This window comes from Chrysemys picta, chromosome 1, assembly GCF_011386835.1.
Source record: "Chrysemys picta bellii isolate R12L10 chromosome 1, ASM1138683v2, whole genome shotgun sequence".
Taxonomy (NCBI): domain Eukaryota; kingdom Metazoa; phylum Chordata; order Testudines; family Emydidae; genus Chrysemys; species Chrysemys picta.
Genome location: NC_088791.1, coordinates 311,333,956 through 311,358,177, shown reverse-complemented (window position 1 = coordinate 311,358,177; position 24,222 = coordinate 311,333,956). Strand labels below are relative to the sequence as shown.

The window sequence follows — 24,222 nt, the reverse complement described above, 5'->3', positions numbered from 1 at the left end:
GGGGGGTGCTGAAGCACTGCAAACCATGGGGATGCACTTCACTGCTCCATAGCCAGCAGCAGTCTGTGGGTGGGAGGGTGGGTGGGTGTTTCCTCTGAAACCTACATTTTATGTGAAACCGCACACAAAAATAAATAAAAAAACAAACCAAACAAAAACAGCTTTAAAAATTAAGAATTGCAAAGTTTTGCTGTAATAGTTAGACAGCCCTGGAGACTGATGTCCTAATTATCCTCAGAACAGGTGCACATAGGCCAATGTGACTCAGCCTACAGGTGGAGAGCCCAATTTTCAGGTTAGATATTAGTTCAGTATAAAGCCTTCTCACATTCTGCTGAGACAGCCACCCAAGGAGCTAACTATGTAGTTTAGGTACTCGTGTGCTCCTTATAAGCAGCCGAGTCCCATCAATTGCGCCATCACAATTAGGAAACAGGGTGGGCAGTAGAGTCTTCCTGCATTGCAAAATATTCACAGGGCTAGACTGTCAACACTGGGGAGGTGTGGTATGAACTAGGCATTCTGGTATAAGGTTACTTTGACTTGGGTCTGTGCACTGCAGTGTGGACACCAGAGCCCTAGGTTTGAGCATGGGTCAGAAAATCCTTAATCTAGGTTTAAAATGCAGTGTAGATGCTCAAGTTTAGGGTTTCCTGACATGGGCCCACTCACTTGAGTCTGATTAACCATACTCTTACATTGCTGTGTAGCTATACCCTCGGGGATCACTCTAGAATAGGGTGTTAGACTAGATGGATAGATTAATTTTTATGGGTACATTTTAGATAAATCTTGATTTTTTTTTAAAGGATAGATTTATTTAGTAAGATAGGTGGTTGTTCTACCATTATATCTGATTAATGTATGTTATTTCAATTTTTGTTTTATTTCTGAAAAAACAATAATTAAGGTTTACCAAACCTTGTGATCAGATGCATGTGCACAGCTCCCACTAACATCAAGGTGTGATTGTAACTAGGTTTTATATGGGTGCTTATCATAGAACATCAGGGGCAGAAGGGACCTCAGGAAGTCATCTAATCCAACCCCCTCCTCAAAGCAAGATCAATCCCCAGACAGATATTTGCCCCAACTTTCTAAATGGCCCCTTCAAGGCTTGAATTCACAACCCTGGGGTTAGCAGGCCAATGCGCAAACCCCTGAACTATCCCTCCCCCCAAGCTTAGGAGGAGCTGAGGGTGCCTACAACTAACCTGCACAGGGGCCAGCCACACTGTTGGTCCTTGCTCTTAGGGATACCTCTGCTGTTGGAGCTAGCCCCTCTAGAAGCAGGGTGGGGGGGAAGGCGGGGGAGGAGCTTTGTTCATCATTTCTGCACCAGCCCCAACAGAGCTAGTTATGTACTGTGAGGAATGGACACTGCACTTCATAAAATAGCACCTTAAAGATCAGATCCCTTGATACTCAATAAAGAAATATACTATTGATTCCTAACAGTGTTTTTGATTTGTGAATAAAACAGGGACTAGCTGAATGGAACAGAAGAGCATTTACTTTGACATTCTATAGCATATCATTCTTCATATACTGCTAAATGTAGGTAGGCAGGTACTGAAATCCATTTGGGGCTGGGATGAATAACTATATCAGAAATGGCCTGGGAACATCCCAAATGAACTGTGTTCATTTGTGCCAGGCAGGTAAAACTTTGCCTTGGTCTGTTCACCAGAATTATTTAATAATTGCTTCTTTTCAACCTGTGACAGTCACAGCATAGATATATGCTGCTCCGCAGATTCCTGCCTACCACAATGGCCTCTAGCTATTTCTCGGAATGGGGGCGTATAGTAACTATTTAAAGTTACAGCTATCTTAATTATTTTAATGTAACAGCAGTAGGTGGCCAGGAGATGCTGGTTTTGTATTATTAAAGCTACAATGGCACATATTTGCTTGGAAAAGGAAAATCTAATCAAATATCTGATCACAGACTCAAGATTAATTAATGTTATTTACTGTATAACAGTGATATATTTATTGTTGATGTGCTAGTATAACAGAAAGCTGCAAATGCACTTCTTCATAGAGAAAAAGAGACAGCACTAAACTATGTACCTAATAGACTGTAAATAGTCTAGTTGAAAAAAAAACTTTAATCCTTTGCTGGCAGACCAGGTTTTTACTTTGGCTACTCTCAGAAAAAATAAGCGCCATCCAAACAAATATAAGGCAACATCACATTGTTCTTACTAAGGCTAAACTCCCATTAACTTCAGTGAAAGTTGTGAGTAAGGTTACGATTAGGTCACAGAATCTGTGACTTCCATTAACCTTTAGTCTGTGACATTCTTGCAGCACAGCTCCCAGCCCCCGCCCTGGTGGGGGGGACCCCGCAGCCATCCAGCTGCGGTAGGGGTCTGGCAGACCCTGCAGCCGTCCAGCTGGGGAGGGTGGCGGGGGGACCCCCTGCAGCTGTCCAGCCGCAGAGGACAGCGGGGGGGACCCTGCAGCTACCAGCTGCCTGGGGGAAAGGGGACGCACTGCAGCAGTGGGGGACCCGGGAGCCCCAGCAGCAGTGGGTGCTAAACCCACGTACCCCTTTTGTCAGGGATATTTGTAGTGAAAGTCAGGGACAGGTCATGTGATTCTGTGAATTTTTGTTTATTGCCCAAAAAAACGAGGAGTCCGGTGGCACCTTAAAGACTAACAGATTTATTTGGGCATAAGCTTTCATGGGTAAAAAACCCACGATGCATCTGAAGAAGTGGATTTTTACCCACGAAAGCTTATGCCCAAATAAGTCTGTTAGTCTTTAAGGTGCCACCGGACTCCTCGTTGGTTTTGTGGATACAGACTAATCACTCCTTGTCCCTAAAACCTGCTTTAGGGAGACAAAAATGGTCATAAAACAAGAGAAATCTTACAGCATTTAGGTCAAATCAAAATCAAACAGTCAGGACATGAATACCTTCACACTTTTCTGTGGTTTTCTCACTCAGCATGAATGTGCTTCTGTAAGTAAGTGGAAGAAAACTAAATCATGGGACTGAACAACAATGCCATGAACTAGAGAGAGATTCCTGGGACCAGAACTTTTTGAGCCAGCTGGAGACTCCAGCTAGTAGAAATAGAAGCAGCCGAAGTGGGAACCTCCGGACATTCAAAGAACTTCCTAGAGTTTTAAGTGGACTTTATTTGTCCTATGCTGATTGGCTGTTTGCTCCAACAATTTGTTCCAGCCTCAGTAACTTCACTCCAGACCTGCCTCTTTTCCCTCTACACCCTCTACCTGTCCTCTTCACCCCCCCTTCCCTTTTCTTTCCATTTAGCTTTTCCCTCCAAAAAGAAACTTTACACACACACACACACACACACACCCTAGAAATGGAACTAACGTGATGTTTGTTGCCACCACATTGTTTATTCTGTTTGTGTGTTATACCCTCATCATGTGTCTATCTTGTCTATTTCGATTGTAAACTTGTCAGGGTCATCTACGTGTCTGTTTGCACAGTGCCTAGCACAATGGGGCCCCATTCTTGTTTGATCCTTGGATATTACCCTAATAAACGTGACTAATGAACTAGAGATGGTTCTGGTCCCAGGAATCTATTTAAGTTTCAGAAACTGGGACTTAAAGTTCCCTTAAGGTGAGTATTTGGTCAGTTTCTACATAATACACAGATGGGTAACAGAGAAAATATATTTTACTACAGTTCTGCAACTGAACCCCTATGGCATTACTCAGTCTGTGAAAAAACAAATGCCAATTCACCCCATTTCTTCTACTTCCAGACTTGTGGCCATTTCTGCAGATATGTGGGCAAAAGCCCACTCTAATAGTACAGTACTTGTCATACTGTACACAGTTTGGGGATTTGCCTTCATTTGGAACAGACCTCACATACAGATATTACAAGATTCACCTGTGCACAAAAAAAGCAATTGCTCTCACAACCACAGCTTGGCGCATTCCTCCTAGATAATCTATGTTACTATCTAAGTTTCCTGTAGGGGGGAGGGATAGTTCAGTGGTTTGAGCATTGGCCTGCTAAACCCAGGGTTGTGAGTTCAATCCTTGAGGGGGCCACTTAGGGATCTGGGGCAAAATCAGTACTCGGTCCTGCTAGTGAAGGCAGGGGGCTGGACTTGATGATCTTTCAAGGTCCCTTCCAGTTCTAGGAGATAGGATATCTCCATTAATTTAAATGTAGCTTAATTATGGTTGCTGTGGGAACCGCACCTTTCTGTTTCCCGATTTAGTGGATTTAAATGTTCAGCCATAACACTGCAGCAAAAAGAAAGAAAAAAACAGAGGAGCTCAAAAGGAAGACATTGGTTAATCAGGTGTCTAGTCTATCCACAGACCCACAGGTACTATCAGGCACACAAAGGTTTCTCAGTGGTGTAAGACCATATGTAGTTTTTGAATTTTTTTAAAATGAATGCCAGCTGAAGTAAAGCAGAGACTGTCCATCATGCTGACTAATCACACTAGACATCTGTCATTCTTTGGCAACTAAAGCCTGGTGACGTCATGACACTGTTAGCAAAATTCATCTCCTCTTTGAGTTTACTATCAAGATTGATCCCAAAAGGAACTGTCACCACCAATAGGGTGACCAGACAGCAAGTGTGAAAAAACGGGACAGGGAGTGGGGAGTAATAGGAGCTTATATAAGACACATCCCCAAATATTGGGACTGTCCCTATAAAATTGGGACATCTGGTCACCCTAACCACCAATAACAATAACAAATGACACTCTCAGCATTAATGACTTGTACTTTAACCGCTACTACACTAACTGTTTGTTCTGGTATTACTGACTTGGACTGTATTTGTCTGACTTGTTAACACTGATCCCCTGGCTGAGAAGTAGAGTCTCGGGTTTCTGGATGAGTAGATATGGTATCAGAATAACCAAAACAAACATAAACTAAACTGTTGCCGCTCCCCGAAAAGGCAGGAACCCAATGTCATTACTATGACAGACAAAATTAACACCAATTCATCCCTACTCCTGTTCTTCCAGACTATTGACAGTTTCTACGGGTATGTGGGAAAAAGTCAATGGGAATATACAGTACAGTACCCCCTCTCTGTAAGGCCCTTCATAATAACGGACCTTTGGCTATAATGAACCCAGTTCCTGGATCTCACCTCCAGCTCTGTCCCTGCGGCAGGGGCTGGAGGAGCTGTCAGCCGCTTCCCCCTCAGGAGGCGGGGCTTTCGCTATAACGAACCCCTGGCTATAACAAACAAATGGCTTGGACCTCAACGGGTTCCTTACAGCGAGGGTGTACTGTATTGGAATAAAGAAGACAGAGTAAAATTTTCCATCACATTTCTGTTAGGGCCAGATCTGTCTCCTAATGATGTCAGTGGCAAAGCTCCCATTGAGTTTGATGTGCAGGACAGGTTTTTAAGTCAATAGACACTAAAAATAGGTCAAAACTACAAATTTGGATCTGAAACCAGATCCAAACTTTTCCAAAGTATAAATATGTATGGGGGGTTTGGCATGGTCATAGGATGACCAGACAGCAAATGTGAAAAATCAGGACGGGGGTGGGGGGTAATAGGAGCCTATATAAGAAACAGACCCCAAAATCAGGACAGTCCCTATAAAATCGGGACATCTGGTCACCCTACATGGTCATATCTTTGGGGACTTCGCGGAAGTTACCTGTACTGTATTTACACAATATAAAGGCTGCATCTAACTTACATGTACATCTTGGGCCTGATTCTCCTCTCACTTACACTGGTTTTATACTGGTACAACTTCACTAAATTGTAGATTCTTGATCCCAAAATCTGAAGTGTTACTTCACAGTCAGTGAGTCCTTGATTGTAGTGAAGTCACTCCTTATTTTCACTGGTCAGAGAAGAATCAGGCTCATAATATGTACAGTAAATGATAAAGTGAAGATTATAACCAAATATACCAGTTACATTAATGAAAACAGAGCCATGAGTATAAGAGGGCTATCAGAATTCCTAATATTGGGGGAAGAGCTGGAGTGGTATCCTGGTTTATTGGCAATGTCTATTTTATAAATGTGTGTTGTGTGGTACTGTTTCCATATGCTGTCCCTACATTTTGTAATTTGCTACTTGTATTTGCATTTAATATTATCTTAAAATCTTTAATAAAGAGGGGTTTGTTGCTTTTAAAGATAATTAGATGACAACATGTTTATAGGCCCTGATGCTGAAAGGGGCTGAGCTCCACATGGGAGGTGCTGGACATCCTCAGCACACACTGAATGCAATGAGTGCTCAATGACTCACAAGATCAAGTGGCCTGTCTTTTCCAGACGCTCCTACAGTAGAACCTCAGAGTTACGAATTGCAGAGTTATGAACTGACCAGTCAACCACACTCCTCATTTGGAACCAGAAGTACACGATCAGGGTGTAGCAGAGACCAAAAAAGAAAATACAATACAGTACTGTGTTAAATGTAAACTACTAAAAAAAAGAAAAGTAAAGCAGTATTTTTCTTCTTCCTAGTAAAGTTTCAAAGCTGTATTAAGTCAATGTTCAGTTGTAAACTTTTGAGAGAACCACCATAATGTTTTATGTTTTATAAAGTTACGAACATTTCAGAGTTATGAACAACCTCCATTCCTGAGGGGTCTGTAACTCTGAGGTTCTACTGTATTTTCAGAATGAATGGAGATTTGGGGCCAGATCCTTGGTCTCACTACAACTACTTTGCACTGTTCTGGCAGTATAAAGTGTTCATAATGACAGTTTAACTGGCCAGTGAAGGATTCCCCCAGATTGGAAACATCCCTTGAAGATCATAGAATATCAAGGTTGGAAGGGACCTCAGGAGGTCATCTAGTCCAACCTCCTGCTCAAAGCAGGACCAATCCCCAGACAGATTTTTGTCCCAGATCCCTAAGTGGCCTCCTCAAGGATTGAACTCACAACGCTGGGTTTAAGCAGGCCAATGCTCAAACCACTGAGCTATCCCCCCTGCAGAATGGTCATTGCTCCCTACTCCCCTGCTCAACCTCAGTTCCTTGCATAGGTGTTCCTATGCTCCAGCACTCCCTGGCTGCTGAAGTAGCTGCTTAGGGCAACAGGCAGCCAGTTTAAAGCAACCCTAAAGCTGCTCAAACTTACACTGGGGATCTGCCTGGTACTCAGCCGGTCCCAATTTCAGAGAGGAGGATTATAAAGGTGGCATAAACCATCTCTCCCCCCCACCCACCACCCTTGTAAACTGCACCAAACACAGCTCAGCCCAAGGAACTAACACAAAAACAGTACACTGAATCTCAGACCCCAAATTCTGCCCTCTGTACATATATTATGTATTTTGTTCAAAACTCTGTACATGCAAGTAGAAACTGGGTTATAGATTCCTATTATAAATCCCCATATAAAATAAATCTCTCTGGTGGTTAATTAGTGAGACTGGGTAGAAGTGTTTTATTGTTGGTGTTCATTCAAGTGCACTGGAAAAACTATTTTTCAGTGGTACAGAAAACCTATCAGTGCCTGTATTTGCTCAGCAGATTAATTCACTGTCCTACCGACTTTGTGTCATGATCCTGTCAGGTCTCACAAACTAAGCTGGGCCTGCTAAATTCACTACTTGGATGGGAGATATACAAAGAAATCCTAGATGCAGTAAGTCTTGTCGGCAAGTTAAAGAGCTAGGTCTTTTGCCTCTGAATCCTGATCACACCATTAAAAATCTATTGGCACTTTCTTTCTATTACAGACATTAAAGGTGTGGATGTGCCAACTACATTCCAACACTGGCAACTACAATTTGCTTTCCAACATTTCCCCTGTGGTTTTTGAGTTGTTATCCATCAGCTTATGTTCCAACATTCTTGAGCCTGGGCCAGTATATGTCTATAAAATGAGCATAATACCTATTTATCATACTTTGCAGAGGTGTTGTGAGAATGCCTGTAAAGCACTTGGAGAACTTTCAATGAAAGGTACAATGCTCTAGGCTAGGAGTTCCAAGTTTAGTATTAGATTATCAGTATTCAAGTAACATCAAAGTGCCTGATCCTGCAATATCTTATTACAGGGCATGCAGTTCCAACCAGGAGCAGTCCCATTGACTTCAATTCAGACACCAATGAAATGCAACCACAGGTGGGTTGAAATACCACACAGTACTACTATATCACACAACCTCTTAGGGAATAAGTTAAGACTATTTTGTCTAAAGAAGCTCCTTAGTGAAGCAGAGTAGAGTTACTTAGTTTGCTGTATTCACTGGCTTCAATGAGGCCTGTCATGGCAGCAAGCATTAAACCCACGGGGGTATATGTTTCCAGGAGTGGACCCCAAGACACAATTCAGAATGTTGATTGGATTAAATCAAATTAAAGAAAGGTAGGAATACTTCATGAATAGTCACCTGCAACTAGGGATCTATATTGCTTCTGCACCAGCGTAAGCAGCTGACAAGACACAAAAGAAAATTGGGGCAATCCTTATTGACCTGACAACAGCCTATGACACTGTGTGGCATGCCAACCTGCTGCAAGTTATTCCTTGTAGACAGATGGTGCAGTTCATCCAAGAAATTATTAGTAACTGAAGCTTCATCCTGCAAGGCAGGGAGAAAAACGAGTTGCCTTAAACATCTACCCAGTGGCCTTCCACAAGGACCAGCGGACAAGTATGTGTATGCTGATGACATCTGTATTGCTGTCACTGACAACTTCCACAGAACTGAAGGGAATCTCAGCTAAGACAGAGATACTTTGACCACTTACTTCCAGCAATGATGACTAATTCTCGATGAAACCAATACAGAGGCAACTATTTTCCATCTAAATAATCATCTTGCCAATTAACCCATCCGTGTGTAAGGAAGGCCACTGCCATTCCATCCAGTTGTCACCTACTTGGGAGTAAAACTCGACTGTAACCTAACATCCAGGTCAGGCAGGTAACACCTGAAAATGAAAAGATCTTCCTGTACCAACTTTATACAAAACTATTGGGAACCTCCTGGGAAGCAGACCCTTCAGTCATTCATACATCTGTACTGGCCCTGATGTTTGCTCCAGCTGAATACCAATCTAGTCTAAAGGTGCAGCCACCACACTCAGCTTGTCAACACTGAGTTGAATTCAGCCACTTTTATTATTAGTGCCTGTTTTAACTATATACCAACCTCCAGTCTATATGTGCTAGCACATATAGCTCTGCCAGATCTTCAACAAAATACCACTACAGTTAAGTCTGCTAAGAGAACTGCAAACAGATGAAACCAACCTATTACATCTCTGGATGACTGATGCCCCATTCTCAGACGGGGAACAAACACTTCACCAACTCGAAGGTCTACTCCTACTCAGGGGACTCCTGTGGATGGGGTGATACCACAGCTGATCTCGACACCTCTTTGTGACAGCAGCCCATACACTCTGGGACAAGAGTGCTACTGGCCCTTTACCATGCACAAATGATCAGTGCCTCCAGGGAGCCGAATATTATGTCCTTACACAGTGGAAGCATCAATGGAGAAACAGTGTCTAGCATGCTAAGTAAATTCAGGAATCCATCACTGCACCTGACTTCTTGTCCTGGACAAGGATCTACAGGCTACTCCCTGATTTGACCAGAGTTGCCACAACCATGCGCCAGTTTGGCCTGGGTTCCTCCCCATGCTGGCTTACTGGTTTTCCCTCTGAGTGTGATGGGGTATCCACTCCCCACAAGGCTCCAAAGGGTTAACGTGGCTAGATGGGCCAATTTACTGCATAATCTGCACCTGGGAGGAGGAGCCAGGGAGCAATGAGGATTAATTAAAAAGGAAGCTCAGCTGGACAGGAGTAGGAGGGGCCCATATAAAGCCCAGTAGCTGAGAGCAGAAAGGGGCTGCAGAGAGAAAGAGGAAGGCTGACCAACTGCAGTCACTGTTGGGCTGAGAGGAGGCCACGTAGGAAGTAGCCCAGGGTTACAGCAGTAAGATTTAGGATCATGCAGGCTTTGACTATTAGTTATAGGGTCCCTGGGCTGGAACCCAGTGTAGAGGGTGGGCTTGGGTTCCCCTACCAGTCACCGTGGAAGTGGCACAGTTAAGAGGCAGTGAAAGGGAAGGCTGCCTGGGACAGTAAGTTCCCAGAGATCTGGATACATACCCAACCCCTAGAAAGGGAGAACTACAGTGAACTGGCCAGAGGGCTAAGCCACAAAGAGGGAGCAGGAGAGTCCCGAGAGAGCGAGACTGAGACAGTGATGAAATGCAACTGCAGGAAGGGGCATCAACCTGGCAGAGCTAATCCCCAGATGTGGCCAGAAGGAGGTGTTCCAGGGATGAGTGAAGAGCAACCTGTGATGCTGGGTCTCTCCCCTCAGATCTTCCCCTGTACTCTCTAGCCACCAGGTGCTACTCCACCATCCTAATTGGCAAAATGGGAGCACTTGTTCTGGCACAGGGGAGCTGGATCTATTTCATTTACTGGGGCCAGCCACCCTGTGACAGGGGCTAATTGTAAGAAAGCTATTTTAAAATCCAGCACTATGCATGGAAAGAGGTTATATTTGTAATAGGCTCTTTGGCCCAAATATTGGTTTCACTTACACCAGGTTTATATTGGTGTAATTCCTATGACTGTAGTAGAGTTATTCCTGATTTACACTGGAGTAACAGAGCAGAACCAGGTCCTGTATGGCTCTTGTTCATTGAGGAAGTGTGTTTACATCAGTATTTTTCCTCCTTACCATAGGTTGAAACTATGAGATTGGCATTTAGAGGACAGAGCGGGACTTTTCACCCTATGATTCATTAGTTAGAATAGCTATTTTTAAAATGTATTTGTAAAGTAGCTTCCTTCCTTTTGAAAGTTGTAATATAAACCACTGTCAATGAACTTACTGTCTGACAGAGTATTTGGTGATAGACTCCTGCCAAAAGGATTCACTGGCATAGTGGATCCATTAGTGTGTGATTCTACTTGGGTTTAGAAGCTCTTTGTTGAATCCAAGATATTAGAAACTGCCATGCAAGCATATGCGTTTTAAAATAGGAAGATTTTAGCCTTTTAGTGTGAAACAAAGTCTAGCTATTTTCATGCCATTCATTAGCTGAATGAGTTGCATTAGCTGCCATTTACATGAGTGGGGAAGTTAAACATACAGAGCACAGGTAATATTTAAATACAAAACTAAGGTTAAACATGAGTTTTGAAGCACTTTTCTATGTTTGACTTTTTAATAAAGTGATTTTTTTTAATAGAATGGTGATAAGGTGGTTTCTTGTGTGCAGACATCAGAACTCAATGTCCAGGCTCCATAACCTGAGGATGGCCTCTGAGGAGGCTAAGCATTGTAGACAGACCTCCAGATGCCAGCTTGGGCACTCTTCCACCACGTGAGTTATTGTCTATGATGCTGCCTTGGCTTACCAGGTCTGGGTCTGTCAGGAGAAGAGGAGGCAGCCGGGAGACTGATTGTAGTTCTTGGGAGAAGGCTGAAGACAGAAGCGCAGCAAGAGGGATTTGTTGGCTGGTATCTCCAAGACAGAGAGTCACGGCCAGAGGGCTGAAGGCCAAGAAGCAGCAGAGGCAGTTGCCTGCTGGCTCTAAATTGGACAGTTGGAGCCAAGGGATGGAGAGCTGAAGGCAGGGAACAATGGAGGAGCTTGCTAGGGCTGGAGGGCCAAACCCAGATGAATAGTGAAAGGGCTGCTAGGGGGAGTGAGAGCTTATGTCCTGGTGGGGACGATCTCCTAGCAGAGAGGCTATGGGGGGTCCCATTTGGAAGAGCAGGGAAGGCCTGGAGTGGCTGTCCTGGCAGAGGGACAGAAGGGGACCAACAAGGAGGCTAGGTGGGGTGGAAGACACCAGAGTGTGGTACAGGAGGACTCCCAGCAGAAAAGCTGGTGGGGGTGCCTGCTGGGAAGAGCAGGGTATTAACGACTATATACAGCGGGTGTGGGAAATAGACTACATTTGTGACTTTTGTTAGAGACTATTTGAACTATGTTTTGGTAATAAACTCTGTTGATGGACTAGAGGACAAGTTTACATGCAGTGACTGGGGACTCTGAAAAGGGAAATTGAGGCAGGTGTGCCTATTGTGCCACTGCCTGCCACAGGAGGGCACTCCAGGCAGGGCCATCTTATGACAGTCCCTTTGGTGCAGTAGGATGTATACAGCTAAATTCAGCATGAACTCACTGAATACAGGTTATTCCCTGATCAGGGTTATTGACATGTTCTAATGTTGATATGAATTTACAGTTTGTAACTGATTCTCCTCTAAAACAGTTATAATTCCACTATAGTCACTGAATTGACACCACTGTAAGGGAAAGTAGACTCTCCCACCTTCCCCTTTGTTTTTACTGAAACAGGACAAGCAAAAATTACTGAATTGTTTAAAAAGAATTCTAAAGAATAAAAATAGTTTCAAATTAACTAACTTGTAGTATCAGGAAACAAAATAGGGTTAGAGTCAGTTATAATATGACCTGAAATTTTAAAAAATACTTTTGCTGCACACGCAAGGCGAGATTCTGATCTCCTTTTCACACATATCAGAACATTGTAATTTCAGATATATTTTTTTTAACAAAACAAAAACACCATTTCTACAACACTGGACTTCACTTAATCTCTCCAGGATGATTCTTCATGATCAGAGCTTATCTAGCCTCCATAATATATTCTGCCCTTCTAACATTAAAATGCATTTCCATTGGTGACAAGGATTAACAAGATACTGGAGATGTGTATTTATTTACTATATAGAATTCCTGCTTTGATAAAGCCACAGTTGAAAAGATTGATTACCAATATATTTCATACACAAGAAAAACACCAATTTAACAGGACAGCATCAACATTTTTCTCTTCTTATTAGCCTCCATGTGGGAATCAGAGCATTTCATACAGAATAGAGCAAAAACTTCACACAAAGAGACCCCTCTTTGTATTTGTCATATTCACCGTGTCCTACTAAGGTATAAAAATCTAAGGGATCTTTTAGCTCCAGGCATAATACCTCCCACAAATAAAATATCAAAAGAGATCCTTTCCCACACCAGAGTATTGTGCAATACGCACTGCTACTTGCAGATGTTGCACTAGGCACTCAGAGATTTTGGGACCTAGCCATGGAGCCTAATTTGTCATTCATAATAATAGTACTTTGACTGTTGAAAAATTAACAACTATGCCATCTGTAGGATGTATTCCAGAGTATGTTTAGAAGAAACAAACAAACAAGCAAGCAAAAAAGGTATGTGTTTGATCATTTGTGGTTGAACATTTGAAAAATCTTAAATCTAGCGCTTGAGGCAAAACCTTTTAATAAAGATGGACTCTCCGCTAATGATTCATGTGCAGCATAAATTACTGCAAGGAAAGGAAAAATAGTATGGATTTATCTTTGTGACTGACTCCTTCAAAACTCGTGGGATTAACATACTAAATTAGGAATCCAAAAACAAGAAGTCAATCATGGATTAAAGTTGAAGAAGGGACTAACCTAAGAGCAATTCAAACAATTTCTTTACACAACGGGAGGTTGCAACATAGAATAAACTGTCAGCAGCAGTAATAGAGACTAGCATTTGTACATTGGTACAAGAGGAATTTGGATACATTTTCAAAGAAAAAAAAATCAAAGGGTATAGTCACTTCCTAGACACTTTTGGATTAGGGTGATGTGATATGCATAAACCATATCTCATTTTATTTGAAACAACAATTTGGAATGCCATTTTAAGTATCTGCTTTACGGCCTCCATAATAATTAATTATAGTTTTACTGAATTTTTCTGGTTATTTGTTTGGCTGTATTTTATGCTGACCTAGATCTTCTAGCAAAAGTTTTCTGTTACTCCTGGGTATGAAGCTGATAAAAAGAGATTCCATACAGAAAAGGACAACTCTGAAATAAGAACTTTTTTTTTAAAGTATAAAAATACAAACTGCTGAATTTTATCTACTTAGATTCTTATACTGCATCCATCACCATGGTATCTGAGCTTCTTATGAGGATATGATGCTCTAGTTAAAGTCTATATGCATCCGAAGAAGTGGGCTGTAGTCCACGAAAGCTTATGCTCTAATAAATCTGTTAGTCTCTAAGGTGCCACAAGTACTCCTGTTCTTTTTGCGGATACAGACTAACACGGCTGCTACTCTGAAACCTAGTTAAAGTCTGATTCATATTATTTGGATGTTCACTAATATAGCCATGACACTGAGTTGTTCAGTGCAACTATCCATTGAGAATAACTTCTTTTCTACAGATGGACATTTACCTATATGAAGACATTTAAAGGCCAGATTTTCAAAAGCCCAAAGATGTATGCAAAAATGTGTGTGTGTGAGATTTATGCCTAATTAGTGGCACAACTGCTGCTACAAGTATACATGTAGATTGGGTATTTACACATAAAAACTTAAGTTTCCTAAGTGGTTATTTGTGTGGGTAAATAACAAATTTGTATGCCCAATCATGATAAGGAACTCAATTGTCTGCATACCTTTGTGTGTAGCTCTAGGTTTTTAAGCGATTTTGAAAGTTTGGCCCTATAATTGCATAGCCTGAATATATCTGTATTTTGGATACCTAATAAAATGATGTATTATTATTTAGAAAAATTTGTTACAAAACAACTTCCTATAACTTCAGTTATGACACCTATCACTTGAAAATGTCAGACCTGGGTATTTTGTAGTGTCTTAGGGGATAGGCTGAATCCTCTCCGCCATGTTAGATTCCAAGGATGAAATCCTTATGGCTGCTTCTGATAAAAATTAAGATTTTAAAGTGTTTTTACATCAAAAACAGCATTTTAAAAACAAAATGCTGCTTTAACTATTTCAAATGTGATTACAGGCTACGTGTTCTATTGGACAAGTCCAAAATGGTGGTCACAAGGAGGACTTCACAGGTTATGCGTAACTCAATCTTGTGGGACTCCCAAATCTGACACATTTTTAAAAGTATGTTTATCTAAGCAGTAATAAGTTTAGACTTTTTTTGAGGGCTTAATTGAGTTCCAAATGGGAAAATTATGAGGCTGATGGCTTAGTGCCTTATTCTCCTCTAGCACATTTGTTCACTTTCTCCCTTGCTGCCCTTACATATAGGAAAAAAACCTTATTAAAATATATAAAGCCACCATCGTCAAGTCTTGCCTTAAGATTTATATCTGTATTGACAACAAGAAAACTTGGCCATCTGACAATGGCTAGGCAGATGGTGAGCTGAGAAAAGTGCTATTTATAACTCATTCCTCTTGCTGACACCTCATCCTCTCCTCAGTACCCCCTTCTCAGTTTCTTCCACCTGTTAAGTCTTGTCACAGTCCTCGATTGTGAGACCTCTGATGCAAGCACTATCATTTTTATTTGTTGTACTGTATCTAGTACAAGGGGGCCTTGATCCTTAATTAGGGCAAGTAGGCTTTATTGTACTAACTTAACTAATTTGTTCCAATAAAGGAACCAGCACTCCTTTCCTGTGTAATTCTCTCCGACCTGGTCACTGCCTTCCTATACTGATCAAAGTATCACTCACAAATGGTTTGAACTTTTCCTTGGTATTTCTGATATCTTCTTTGATCTTGCCATGTTTCGGCTTCTAAGCATGACATGAAAGAGGTTCCGGTGTCTTTTTACATTTGAAATCAGCTATATATCTATCATAGCTCTGATATCATCAGAGAGACTTGATATCATCTGTAGTGAAATATCTGTTTCACATCTGTTGGATAGATCTCTTATTTCACAAGCTGGTATAAAGCCAGGTAAATAAATAACTGAATGGGATGGAGACTTGTAATGATGCCCAGCTATTTGTCAGTGGAGTCTGTTTGCTGACTTCATGTTTCAGGGGTGATTCTGGGACAGCATAAAAGTGCAGTGTGAAGATTTAAGTAATCTTCTCCTGCAGACAGACAACAGGAATCTAAGAGTGCACCTGGCAAAAAGGCATTTTATTTGGGTTCTGCTCCTCTTACCATCTTGGTCACTTTACAAACAGAATTACTCTCTCACAGTTCAGTGCCTGGCAGAACTGGGAAACTTCACTGCTGATTTTGCTGAACCTGCTCTATGGATAAAGGGCCTGATTCTCACTTATAGAAAGGTCTCTTTGCACTGCACTGGCAGCATAACTGGGCCTTAAGCAAGCGAAAATTACATTTACATCTTCTTTAAGACACTGCCAGAATGGCACATAGGGGCCTTGGGGCAAAGGAGAATCAGACCCAAAAGACTTTAATTTCCAGGGCTGTCATTCTTGGAAGTTTCATAAGCATTAAAGTTCTCTTCATTTAAAAACAAAAAGCACAAATATTAAATGGGCTCCAATCCAAATCTGCAGAGTACGAGGACTTAATTTTTTCTTGATGTTTTCCCACATTCTCTTTCATCTAAGGGCTCTATACTGCTCCAACATTTTAGACCTCTTGTCACAGGAGACAGCTTTAATATGCTGCTGGAATGTATGCCCAATGAATGCAGCTAAACAGCAAGCTTATGTATTTAGAGAATTTAATACAACCCCATCCCCATTCACCAAAATACCATCACACCCCCACTGAACAAAGAAGTGACCAGTGTCAGCTCAGCAGACTCTAGTACAAGTAACACCTACAGCACAAAACAGGTGAGTGCATTGGATATTTAGACCCAGAATTTTGTTCTTTGAATACCTTTCCAAGAAGTTGGAGGAAATTAATCACAAAGGCGTGGAAAGTCACAGTGTGAGATGATATGGCTAGATTCCTCCTTGTGCTCTCACTAGGTACATTTCTGGGACCAATTTTTAAATCTGCTACTGGTTTTGAGCTATATGATGATCCATGCACCCAGAGATGTTGGAGAAAGGGGGCAGAGGACAACAAGTTTTTCAGACAGTTCTTTATTCTTGGTTTAACCCATATTTGCTCCTCTCCTAACTGAAGCTCTGACTTTCATGTCTGGCTGTACTCAGGCTTCCTCATTGAGAACAATGTATTGTATGAGAGGAGGCAGGAACAAAAAGAATTACAATGAGACTCAGTATTGCAGACCTGTGAAATTCAGTTACATAAAGCTTACTTCAGATGTTAAACCTCCAGTGAAATAAAACACATAACAGTAGAAAAAGCACAACTAACAGCCCTGTCACTCTGACAGACATGCTCTTCAGTTCAACTCTAAAAATATTTACTCAGTAGAGTCTTTTGAAAATTAGCTTGGAATGTAATTCAGGTACAAACTCTGGTTTCACTGTGATGTCGAAGAAAAATCTCTCTGCACATGGCAAGTCAGAACAGACAGTGGGAGATAAAGCCCAAGCTTGTTCAGAGTGTCAGGGAACAAACAATAATACTGCAGCAGCTACTCAAGGGTGTGCACCACAGTAGATGGAGGTGGGAATCTCACGAGCTGTGGGTTTCGTGTCACGGTGGAGCTTCTCTTTTCTGTGATCACCACCCCACATAAAGAGTGAATGGCACTCAAAGGCCTCATGCTAGAAATGCAAAACATCACAATCTTCCTTGTGGAAAGCAAAAAGTTTAATTCTGGTCTGGAAAGTGACTCCAAGGATAATAGCCTGGGGTTCCATATTTGTTGTATCTCAGTTTTCAGGTCAATTTTGCTAAGTTTATAAAAATATTTTTTTCCCAAAAGTGCCAGTGCTGAAAAGTCAACATGGCAGCTGAAAATAAAAAATGAGTGCTCTCAAGGTTGGGTATCATCACTAGTATCAATTCTGTAGGTCAGTTCTTGCCCTCAGTTCAGGGCCGACTCCAGGGTTTTTGCCGCCCCAAGCAGCCAAAAAAAAAAAAAAAGGTCGCGATTGCGATCTGCAGCACTTCTGCCGCCGCTCTACTGCCGCCGCTTCATTCTTCAGTGGCAATTCGGCGGCAGCACTTCCCGCTGAGAGGGACTGAGGGACCCGTCGCTGAATTGCCGCTGAAGAGCTGGATGTACCGCCCCCTTCCATGTGCCACCCCAAGCCCCAGCTTGCTACGCTGGTGCCTGGAGCCGGCCCTGCCTCAGTTACACAGGTGCAACCCCATGGGCTTCAAATTCTGCCTCCACTTATACCCCATTGCCAGCAGCAACTTTCTTGTGAGTGAATCTTACATATATGTAATGCAGATGTACAGGTGTAACTGGGGGCATAATATGGCCATGCAACAGAAACTACTCATTAACAATTCTGTTATGCAGATGCATTAGCCAGAATGGAATCCAGCTCATTCTTAGCTGTACTGGCTCTGCAGTGCCAACAGAACTAAAAAGGAGTAAAAGTTAATTTGTCAGTGAAGCAAGGAGACAGGACTCTGAATACCCAAAGGAAGCAGACGAGGATAGAAAGAAGAGGCCATCTTTACACAGGGTACTTTCACAATAGACATGCATTTTAAGCATCATCTCAGGACATCTTATGGTTAACGCTGCGAGTCTGTCATGGAGGTCACAGAAATAATGGATTCTGTGACTTTCTGGGACTCAGTGACTTCTGTAGAGGCCAGTGCAGCTGACCCCAGGGCTGCTTGGGCCCCAGCCTCCCTGCACCCTGGAGCACCAGCGGCACCCCAGGCTGCCTCCCAACCACTCCCCCCCCAAGTACCAGTGGTACCCTGGGCTGCTGCCCCCTGGGCACCAGTGGCACCCCGGGCACCTGAGCACCAGCAATGCCTGGAGCCCCCCTCCCCAGCCCAGAACACCAGCAGCACCCCTGAAGTCCCCCAGAGCTCCTAAGATTTAGTCAGGGGTATTTATAGAAGAAGTCATGGACTGGTCAGGGGTCATGAATTTTTTTTACTGCTCTGTGACCTGTCCATGACTTTTACTAAAAATACCTGTGATTAAATCTTAGCCTTACTTATGGTTAGGAAGACCCCTCCCTACAACAAGATGATTTAACAGAAACACCTCAGGTCACAAAGTTCACTACCAATCTTCAGCCGTTCCATGAGTGGATTTTTCAGCCTTTTCACATTGGGGTAGTTATAATTTAACCCTATAGTATTATACAATATTTTTATTAGCTGTAACAATTATTGAAGCAGAATCATGTTATACAATAATCTATAAGAATCAGTATTTTTTTTTTAAAAAGTCTATGCAATGGAAATAGAACTCCTAGAGAAAAGTAATTGTGAAGCTGCTAAGGGTATTCCAAACTAAGAGAGGGGAAAAAATGCCTATTTTTAAAAAAATTCGCAATGCTCCATTAATTATTCAGCACTAATGAATACAATTATTCTCATCTCCAGCAACACTTAGATCCTCTTACTGAAAAAAGTTTTGTAAATATGAGCCAAAAAACTGGCTAGAAAAATATTCAATGAGTGAAATCAGGTCATGCTAGAACCCTCCCATCTCCTAAATGCCTTGTCTGAAAACTTTATGAAAATTTCTACACTATGATAAGACCATGCCTGTGAAATATCAGGTACATGGATTTAAGTTTTGGCAAAGACAGAGGACAATCAGAATCTATCTTATAATGAAGGAGAATTTATAACCTTAACCCAAATAAATTTGTTAGTCTCTAAGGCAGAGGTGGGCAAACTTTTTGGGCCGAGGGCCATATCTGGGTGGGGAAATTGTACGCAGGGCCGGGGCAGGGGGTTGGGGTGCGGGAGGGAGTGTGGGATGTGGGAGGGGGTGCGGTGTGCAGGAAGGGGCTCAGGGCAAGGGATTGGGGCAGAGGAGGGCTGCGGAGCGTATGAGGGGGCTGAGGGAAGGGGGTTGGGATGCAGGAGGGGTGCAGAGTGCAGGAGGGGGCTCAGGGCAGGAGGTTGGGGTGCAGGAGGGGTACGAGGTGCAGAAAGGGGGCTTCGGGCAGGGAGTTGGGGGGCGGGGTGCAGGAGGGGTTCAAGCTCCAGTCCAGCGCCGCTTACCTAAAGCAGCTCCGGGGTGGCAGCGGCGCGCACCAGTGCCAGGGCAGGCTCCCTGCCTGCCTGTCCTGTCCCCGGACCCGCGCCGCTCCAGGAAGCGCTGCAGCCCCTGGGGGAGCGGGTGAAGGGGCGGAGGGCTCCACGTGCACTGCCCCTTGACGCACCTCCAGTTACCTCCCCCGAAGCTCCCATTGGCCGCGGTTCCCCATTCCTGGCCAATGGGAGCTGCAGGGGTTGGCGCCTGGAGGCAAGGGCAACGCACGCGGAGCCCTCTGCCCCCCCCGCCCGGGGGCGGCTTCTGAGAGCGGTGCCGGGCCCGCGGCGCCATGGGGGGCAATCCCGTGGGCTGGATCCAAAGCCCTGATGCCCACCCCTGCTCTAAGGTGCAGTTGGAAATGATAGTTTGACTCTTCAATACTATGTAGTAAATAGACTTTGAACTGTATTGGAAATGATGAACTCCAAAAGTAGAGGTCATTCAGATACATATAAGAAAAAATGGAACATGTTTGCTGAGAACTTCTGTTCTCCATGAGAATAATACATGCATAAAAATTAGGGTGACCAGTCAGCAAATGTGAAAAATCGGGACGGGGGTGGGGGTGGAGGGAGTAATAGGAGCCTATATAAGAAAAAGACCCAAAAATCAGGACTGTCACTATAAAATCGGGACATCTGGTCACCCTAATAAAAGATTATCAGACCCTGAGGGAGTCAGATATGTACACAGACCACGGTATGATTTATTGAACAGTAAAACATTTCTGACCTACTGTCTCCTGTAATCTACTCTAAGTGGCTGGCTACTTATAAGGTTCTCATTTTGTTGTTTATTATCCCTCCCTCTTAGCATCTATTTATTGGAAAGAATGAAGAAAAACCTTCAACTATTTTTTTAAAAAGATTTTGAGCACTGGTTCAGCAACACAGAATTTGCCATACCAGATCAGATGATTGATCCATCAAATCTGGTATCCTCATGATGTACAAGGCCCTATGTGCAATAATGTGCATTAGGGAATGATTCTTCCTGACCATTGCTACAATCAGTTTACACCTGAAACATGATATTTGATTTCTCCCAAATCTTAACAGGCATAACTACACATAGTATTTAAAAGGTCATAAATGTATCCAACCTCTTTTAAAATCCAGCTTCACTATGTGACATCTTTTGGCAGTGAACTCCACAAAATGAATACGTGTCATGCGAAGAGAGCATTTTTTTTTGTTTCAAAATTAAATGTTAATAATTTAATTTTAATTTACTAATTGCAATTGTTACTGTTTGCCAAAGTCCATCCTCTTGACTGTTCTTACCTCAATAATATACAAGACCACATTCTTGTAGAAGCAATACAATATGCATTTGGTCACTCGATTGTAACTCCAGGCTCCATGCACTAATAATAGTTTCTCCAAGTAAGAAAACTAGAAAAAGAAAAATGGACATAAGTAAAAATAGCCTCACATTTTGCAACTCTCTATACAAAGTAAATGAAATTTAGATCAGCTATTAAATCCATTCCAAGAACTTCCTTTCCATGAGAGTAATTTTGACAGATTATTACCCACAAACAAAACATTAAAAAATAATCACAGCAAAACATTCCTTTTTTGGAATAAATCTTTTAAACATGATTCCATAAATTTGGTCCTCATTTGCTTTAAACAGGAAGAAGCCTTCAATTATTATTACTATCCTGATAGAAAAATGAGGCAAGGTTAACATAATAGGGTCTACTGGATTAAATATAAATGTGAACTCTTATTTCATGGCAAGAGACGATGACTGTGTTTGAGGGTTTAATGATAAGTGTGTGGTACAAGGCTCTTCTCTGTGTTTTAAAAGGAGCAATGTGGTAATTAGAAATGTTCTGGGCTAAAATGGAGACTCAAGGTAAAGTGCTCAAAAGAAAAAAAGAACACTACCAGCTTTTGAAAGAAGATGGAAACAAATACATTTTTATTAACATTTACAGTTCACTCAATAATAAATGTGGTCATAATATGAGCTTCTAAAACAAGTAGTAGATTCCTTTTCCCCTTAAATAAACCCACTTAGTAAATGAATCTAATGTGTATGGAAATTGGTGCCTAATAATACTGGTTTGAACCACAAAGATGACTCAGTTCTATTCCTATTTAATTCAATGGGATTTCTCACATTGCCTTCAATGAGAGCAAAATCAAGCTCACAGTGTGGGCAGGAAATGTGTCTGTCACACAGGCTCTGTCAAGGAACCCACCTGTGACTGTAACATTCCTTTCAGTTCAGCCTCAGGCCTCCCATGAGAAGAGAATGAATTTCACCTTTGTGTGTGGTGGTTTTGGGGAACCAGAAGGATGCCAAACAACTCACTTCCACTTCTGGGCTAGTGATATGCTGCCTCAAAAGGTTTGGAGTTCAAGTTTCAAATTCTGGTTCAAATTTATTATTCATCCAAAGCCCATTTGAAACTCTGGGATCCCCAAACATGAGCTAGAAATTTCATGATATATAGCCTTTCTCCCAAGATCTCCAGGACTTAATGCATTTGCTGCAAATACCACAAGAACAGGCTCTCTGGTGGTATTTCAGCAAAATAGAAAACAAAGCAAGCCACATTATAATTCAGTTTGGGTTCAGTCTCTATCCAACCTACATCAGGATTGGAAAGTAGATAACCAAAAGTGAATGGCTAATAAATGTACTAACCCATTAACTACCTATCAACCTACTCTCTCTCTTCAGTCCTGCCACAACTTTAATGCTTCCCAAGATTCATCCTTTGACAGTGAGGCATATCGTGTAAACTCCAGCAAGGCTGGCATGTATTCTATCGATATACTGTAGAATAACCCAAAGAGGAAAAGCTGCACAAATGGTGTAGCCATAACTCATACGATTTTAACAATTTAGTTACTATAATGCTACTCACTGGGTTTGTAATCGCTCAAGAAAATGCAAAAGTGCTACCTAAAAGAGCTGAGGAAATGATGCCACTCAGAAAGAATAAGGTTCTGATACTTTAAATACATGTGAGTTGTCCCACTGAGCAGTGACAAGGAATTAAATAAAACGGCCATATTTTATTTTAACAGAGCTCAGTGGAGCTACTGACATGCATTGAGTTACTTACATGAGTAAGTGTTTGCAGGAGGGGGGGGTCTAATAATAAGTGAGATACAGAGTATATGTGGGTGCCAGGAGATTTATAAAAATTGTAAGGCCAAAAGGGACCATTATGATCCTCTACTTTGACCTCCTGCCTAACACAGACCATAGAACTTCTTCCAGCAATTTGTGCATCAAACCATAGCGTCCGTTTGAGCTATAACATATATTCTAGAAAGATAGCCAGTCTTGATCTAAAAATGAGAGATGCACTACCAAATAAAAAGGTGTTTTTAGAGTACCAGTACTCATTATTTATTACAACTGGGTGAAATTTAGGAAAAAGAAAATATCTAGAATACAACCCAGGCTTTCCTAGGAACAAAACTGAACCATGAACCCAACATTTATTTTAAAGGAAGAATTTCCCTGAGCACTTTTCCCCTTTAAAGTATTCAAAAAAGCAATGATCCCAAGACACTCCAGATTCCTCTGCTGCATATAAAGTATCTTCTCAATAAAAAGTTTTATTAAATTTTAGAACCATGTAAAGAACCTCAGTATTTTGGTTTAGGAATTCTTTGAAAATGAATCATGGGGACAAGAACATTTAAAAAAAAAAGAGGATTCAAACATGGTCTCTGTATGAGTGGAAGTTATTCTTTGGGCCCTGGGTCAGAGGCAAACTTCCTTTTTATTTGTTTAGTTCATTATAGGATTCCTCGTGGAATCCTTAGTGAGTCTTTAAATAGAGCTATATTTTTCCATGTGTGCCCACTTCTGGAATCACTGGATTGGAATTATCATTTGGGTATAAGATACTACATTACAGTGGTCTACTTAAATTACTCAGAAGAACGTTCTTCCTTCAAGGCGTGCATATAATTTCCACTAAAGTTCTTCCTCAGTGCAGAAATATATGGTAACAATATACCATATGAAGCCTAAGTTTTCCTTTTGAAAACTATTTAGTGTTATTTTAGCCTAGTATTTCTCCTATTGCAAATAACTCTGTCTCATTTTACTAATCAGCACACAACACAAATTTGATTCACGATAACACAGTAATATACTGTAATCTTTCAGGTAATAAAAACACTCTTCTCCCATCTAAGACAAACAGTTCCATGTGACTTTAAATTTTGTTTCCAAAATTAAAACTGCATGTTATTGTTGCCCGCAACTTAAATAAAAGCATTAACTATAACTAGGGCTGTCAATTAATCACAGTTAACTCACGCGATTAACTCAAAAAAATTAATCGCACTTATAACAATAGAATACCATGTATACACGATCATAAG

General features: G+C 41.8%; 1 protein-coding gene across 6 annotated transcripts in view; it reads right to left on the bottom strand.

Annotated features, from left to right (window-relative positions):
- ATP8A2 (ATPase phospholipid transporting 8A2) overlaps window positions 1-24,222 on the bottom strand; it is a 631,188-nt gene that overhangs the window by 203,684 nt on the left and 403,282 nt on the right. For all 6 annotated transcript variants that reach the window (XM_005286691.4, XM_065581436.1, XM_005286690.4 and 3 more), the window contains one exon: window positions 21,142-21,252. In XM_005286691.4, the coding sequence (XP_005286748.2) occupies window positions 21,142-21,252 (111 nt within the window). The remainder of the gene's footprint in view (window positions 1-21,141; window positions 21,253-24,222) is intronic.